The sequence below is a fragment of the Quercus robur genome, chromosome 4, assembly GCF_932294415.1.
Source record: "Quercus robur chromosome 4, dhQueRobu3.1, whole genome shotgun sequence".
Taxonomy (NCBI): Eukaryota; Viridiplantae; Streptophyta; class Magnoliopsida; order Fagales; family Fagaceae; genus Quercus; species Quercus robur.
In genome coordinates this window covers 18,184,484-18,190,517 of record NC_065537.1, presented here as the reverse complement: position 1 = coordinate 18,190,517, position 6,034 = coordinate 18,184,484, and the positions used below count along the sequence as shown (strand labels likewise).

Genomic DNA, 6,034 nt, shown 5'->3' with positions numbered 1-6,034 from the left:
CTAGTGCAACTAATAAACAATAATTTAATTAATCAATAATTAATTGGGGGAAGCAACTAATAAATAATAATTTAATTAACAAATATATTATAAAAGACAAACAAATTAAATTATGTTATGCTAAACAACAATTAATAATTTTATAATTAATGAAACAACAATATAACAAATTATAGTTTATAAAAGACAAACAAATTAATGAAACAACTAAACAACAATAATTAATAATTTTATTAATATTTTAAATGAACTTATAGTTTATTATTTATTCTTTTACTAGAATTATAGACAAATATTTGATAAGAAAACCACGACCCAAGGAATACTCTGAGAAAAATTTCTGGAGTCGCCACTGCATACATACAAGTTATCTCTATGCCCAACAAAATGGGGCCCTTTCTAAGCATAGTAGTTGATGAAACTATATCACCTTCCATGGCTGCCTTGCATCTTAATTTCCGTAATGGCCAGATAGTAGCTGAAGCATTATAGATATAGAAAAACCATTCAAAACATAATGTTCAGTAGATTACCAGTCAACCAAGTAGGTACCAAAGCCTTAATGAGTTTGGGAACCAACTTAACCACTAGGATTGTTAATACGACTTGTGTAATCTTTTAATAGTGTAGCGATTCAATCTTCATTCTTCGGTTAATTGGTTCCTACCATTCGTCATGTTGAACTCGTAGTGGCCCAGTTCGTATGTGATCTTGATTTTGCAACTATTCGACCTTGTAAGCATGGCCCAACAACTAAAGTTTTTACCCAAAACGGAACCATATTGATCCGTGTTATGGAGCGTTTCTTGTACATCATATTTCGTTTTGATACCGTTGATGATTTTTTTTTGGACATAGAGATAATTTGTATGTTTGATTTGGGAAAGAGGAGCAACTGAACAATGAGAAAGAGGAGAAGAGCTGATGGGTGAGAGAGAGGGGATGAGCGGTTGGGCGAGAGAGACCTGAAAAAAAAATAGAAATAAAAATAAAAAGCTTTTGTTTTCAATTGTTTGTGAAAAGGGTGTTTTGGTCTTTAAATAGTGTGCCATCTAAGTAAAAATCATGTGTGAGTTATGTGTTATTAATTTCTATCTTAACTTAATAGTAAAAGTAATGTCAGGGTGTAAAGTGTGATAGTTTATGGTACAAAATGTGCATTCGAATAGTTTAGGGTGTAAAGTGTAATCTGATGTATAGTTTAAGGTGGTAAAATGTAATTTCGCCGGTCTTTTAAATAAAAACTATAATCAATCACCTAAAATTCTCATTGTTCCAATCCAAATAAAGGATGAGCATATTTGTATGGAATGAAAATATAGAACATAATTGAGAGTTTCAATTTATAAATTAATTATTCATTTTCAAAAATGAATAATTAATTTGATAATTTGAAAACCTAGAGCTTCATTTGGATTGCGTCTGCATTTTCATGCAGATGCGTTTTTGGCTTTTTTTTTTTTTTTTTTTTTTATTTCTAGGGCCCAGTGCACTGTTCATGGGACATGAACAATGCATCAAGGAAAATGCACAATGTTTTCATTAACAAACAGTAACCAATTTTTTTTTTTTTTTTATTGTTTTCAGTTTTCAGTTTTTACCAAAATAAGCGGTATCCAAACACACACCTAGTCTCATTTAATTAGAAAGCCCATTTCAACATTTTGATGACAGGGCATCACATCTTAAAAACATTGTCTTATCAAATAAAAAAAAAATCTTAAAAACATTGAGTAATGTCTTCTCAATAAAGCAAAACAAACATAAGACAATGCTTTTAAGATTAAACACGTGGTTGGTTGTTGTTTTCTTTTTAAAGCCCAAACTTAGGTTTTAGTTATCTTAATTAGAAACAAACACATAGTTACATTGTCTTTTATCAATTTTTTGTTTGTTTGTTTTGCTTTATTGAGAAGACATATTACTCAATGTTTTTAAGATTTTTTTTTTATAGTCGATGTTTTTAAGATTAAATACATGGTTTTTTTTTTTTTCTAAAGCTCAAACTTAGGTTTTAGTTATCTTAATTAAAAATAAACACATAGTTGCATTGACTAATAAAATACAAGCAATGTTATCATGTAATTTTAATGTACCTACATGTTTAAATTTGATTGTAGAACCTAATATTACCACAACTGTTAAGGATGAGAATATCTTTGAATGATACAAATAATGTCGAGACATGGTAGAGCCTACCTTTCTAACTCTTATCAATAGGCAATCAAATTTTAATAAGGTAGACCCATGGACATTACTTTCTCTTCCTGAACAATTTCATTTTTCCCTTTTGCGAGTAGTAAGTATTTTGGTCCTTTAAGATTCTAAATCAAAAGCTAAAGAACCTAAATTCTACCACTTAAGAAGTATACTCCGGTTTCTAAATGACTTTTTCTAGTGAGTATGAAAGCTCAAACCCCATAAATAATTAATTACATATTCAAATAACACAATTATTTGTTGCCATACATGCAAGAAATGTTTTTGACAGCTGAAAAACATGATAAGAAATTATAGCAATACATTTATCAATCAGCCGGAATTTCTTTTTGACTTATTGGATCCTTGTTTATAAAGCTTTTCAACTTTTTTTCTTCCAAGGGGTCGGCTGTTAACTTATTATATGTATCAAGGACAGAAAGTTATGGCATAGTCAGCCCCACCAGTGCAAGTAAAGGTGCTAGATTTATCATCATAAGCATAGCTATAAGCTTGTGGACATTGGTCCTTGAAAATCCTTGAATAGTTAGATGGCGAGCATGTATCTGGCGAACCAAAATCACCTGTACAACAGTATTGTGGCTGTTTGAATGCCAAACATGCACTCTTGCAAGCAATTACACTACCATCTGATGCTTTCACAGCCAACTCGAGAGGACAAACTGTGTTCACATTAGCTCTGCAGCTTGTGGTATTACACCCTTCTTTTCCACCATGGGGGGTTACTGAGATTGGCAAATTAAAGCCATCCACAAGACTAACATCATAGAAATCTCGTCCACCATTTGTTGCAACTGTGAATTCCACTAGGGATGCTGGTGGAATTGCACCAGCACCATTGCATGCTATTTGACCTGATCCACAGTCTCCACTGCTGCAACTAAACTTTCCAAAGTGGTCCTTAGAACATTGATATCGTGCCCAAAACCGACCAGACCACGGGGGATGGACGTTAAGAGAGGATGAAGCACCGGAAGCTAACTCCAAACCAGTTAAGAGAGATAACTGAGGACCGCCGGAGCCAGTTAAGGTTCCTGGCCAGATTGTGAATGGGCAGTTGTTTGTGATTGCAAATGTAGCTGAGTGAGCCCCTAAATGTACAAAACATATAAACAGAAATCTTTGTAAAATTCAAAGAGGGGAAGAGGGGGAAGAGGGGGGGGGGGGGGGGGGGGGTGTGAGTTCACGTATTGCATGCATTAATTAAAATCATTGTATCTTATAGTCAACAGAATATCATAGTTGGTTAATTTATGTGAAAGTGTACTTAAATTGATGTTAAGTATGATGAAAAAAAAAAAGAGATAAAAATTGAAATAGCTTGCTTGCCTGAAAAATAGAGGGAGGCCAAAGTGAGGAGAAAGACTACTCGAATCCCCATTGATGAATGTTTTGATTTATCTAAAGGTTTATAAGAGCTAGTATAGATAGAGGATAGAAAGAGGTGGTGGTATATATAGAGGGATCTGATCACAGATCTAATAGTAAATAATGTAAACCCTTTAAGATTAATATACTATTGTAATATAGATATAATCAAGTGTGTTTTAAGGCTTACGGTGTACTATTGTAATATGTTGTCGGCATACGGTGTAATACAAATACCAATAAATAAAATGATTTAGAGAATCTATAGATACATAGCTCTAAAATATATGTGCATATATATATATATATATATATGCTTGCAAGGCATGTGACACTCTTGGATACACGTATGATCAGGATCATACAGTAATTTCTTATTTTATTAACATAAGATGGGATGCATTAGATTATAATCCGTAAAAAATTTTATCTAATACAAAATAATTGATTTTTAAAAGATAATTATTTATAGGCTAGATCATTAATATTTTAGTAAAAAATTCTGTTAAAATGAAATTATATATATATATATATATATATATTTTGCAGTTAATAGATTTGTTGTATTCTAGAGTTAAATTAGTCTTAACTCGACATCAAGCTCTTTGAAGTGTGGACACTTATCCCCTAAAAAGCAGAGTGTTGTCAACACGTCTCAAAGTCATTATTTTTGATTCATTATCAATTTCCTCAATGATATGTCTAATACACAGCCTAATATTCCAAGAATTTTCCATGATGTTACATCATTATATATGAACTTTTTGGTCTGATTTGTTAGTATATATAACATCCTCCAATGCTTTTATTCAATGAACTAAAGGGAAATGGACGTTGTCACGTGTAAGTAGAAATATGCATATATTTTTAAATGACCATAAGATAAATTATGTATATTTTGTAGACTCCAAATAATGTTCAGTGAGATGTTTGGTACATAAACAATTTAATAGACAAACTATGTTTTCGGTCCTTAAACTTCCAATAACATATTCAAATAGTTCCTATTTTTTAAAAGAAAAATGATATGTTCACAATATTTTTACAACATTTTTACAACAAATTCTAAGTGGCAGGTTGTTATTGTTGGAGCAAAAAAGTAATCTTAATGTTATGTTCAAATTTGAACTAATAACAACTAATCACCTATGATTTGTTGTGAAAATGTTGCGAACGTAGTATCTCTCTTTTTAAAATTACAATGATGTTGTGTCTTATCTTCACAAATTGTTTCTGTTAGAGATATAGATCTTTTTTTTTTTTTTTTTCTTTTTTTTTTGGTTAGAGATATGGTGCGGTTTGGATAGGAATTATTGCATCTGCGTTTTGTGTTCTGCGTTTTTCTCTTTTTTTTTTCCTCACGCGTTTCAGCTTTTTTAGGAGAAAAGAATCACTGTTCGCGCACTATTCATCACTGTTCACGCACTAAAAAATATTAAAAATAGGTCCCACAGTACTATTCACATATTTAAAAATTATTTTGCTATAGACCAAATGGTCTTCGAAACCCAAGAATTGTTCCTAGTCAAGAGATAGAATTGAGACCCCAATCCTTTGTACTATTGTAGTCTAAATTGTGTTAGGAATTCTTCTTGAGAAAAAGGTTGTAACTCTCGTTAAGACAAATTCGCCAAATCGGCTAAGATTACATCATTAAGATGTGTGGAATATCTTCTATTCACACCGATAAACCTCAAAAATATCTTGCATGTCTAGCTAGCTAAGTTATGAACTACATAATTACCTTGTCTTTTAACATGGAAAAAACTAATGACAGCAAAGGTTTCTACAAGGAATCCTAATTTTGAGTTTACAAGTAGTCTGGGATTAACAATGGCGTTAGTCTGTTATTAACAATGAAGTTAAGTTAGTCTGAATTAACATAGGATTATTGTCCAAAATTGTTCCACCATCAGATGAGCTCCTTCTTGATCCACCTCTCTTGAGATGCTTAAGTGCTTTGTGGCACTAAATGTAGAAACAGAATCAATAACATAATACATTTCTTCATTGTCAATAATTACGTATCAGTATCTTTTTTCTTTTCTTTTTTACAGTGAAATTAAAGAGTAAAATCACCCATATAAGCAAGCTATAGGATCAAGAAGTCATAAGGCAATGAAGATTTTTGGATGACGTGTTACCAGAAGTCAGACCCAACATGCTCATCCATTTTAGGACATTATGGGTCCGTTTGAATTGAGCTTATTTTTGCTGAAACTGAAAACTGAAACTGAAAACACTGTTGCAAAATAATTTTTAAATATGTGAATAGTATTGTGGGACCCATTTTTAATAAAAAAGTTGCTGAAAAGTGGAATGTGTGGGTCCGTGAACAGTATATCTGTGCACTGTTCACAGTTGACTTGGTCATATTATGCGGCTGCAAAAAAAAAAAATCAGAAAACGCAGACGTTGGATTCATTCGAATCCAAACGGGCACTAT

At 31.9% G+C, this 6,034-nt stretch overlaps 1 protein-coding gene across 1 annotated transcript; it reads right to left on the bottom strand.

The window, feature by feature from the left end:
• Positions 1–2,420: 2,420 nt before the first annotated feature.
• Positions 2,421–3,659, bottom strand: LOC126720737 (thaumatin-like protein 1). The gene is made up of 2 exons (XM_050423511.1): positions 3,550–3,659; positions 2,421–3,311 (listed from the first exon to the last, which is right to left on the bottom strand). Exons 1-2 carry the CDS (start codon positions 3,599–3,601, stop codon positions 2,629–2,631), a joined length of 735 nt encoding a protein of 244 aa, XP_050279468.1. The 5' UTR covers positions 3,602–3,659; the 3' UTR covers positions 2,421–2,628.
• Between the last annotated feature and the right edge of the window lie 2,375 nt (positions 3,660–6,034).

Bases quoted from the DNA above. Each gene is read 5' to 3' on its own strand.
- LOC126720737 (XM_050423511.1), bottom strand. From the start codon at position 3,601: ATGGGGATTCGAGTAGTCTTTCTCCTCACTTTGGCCTCCCTCTATTTT. The intron at 3,312-3,549 runs GCAAGCAAGCTA...TTGTACATTTAG, and splicing joins GGCCTCCCTCTATTTTTCAG to GGGCTCACTCAGCTACATTT.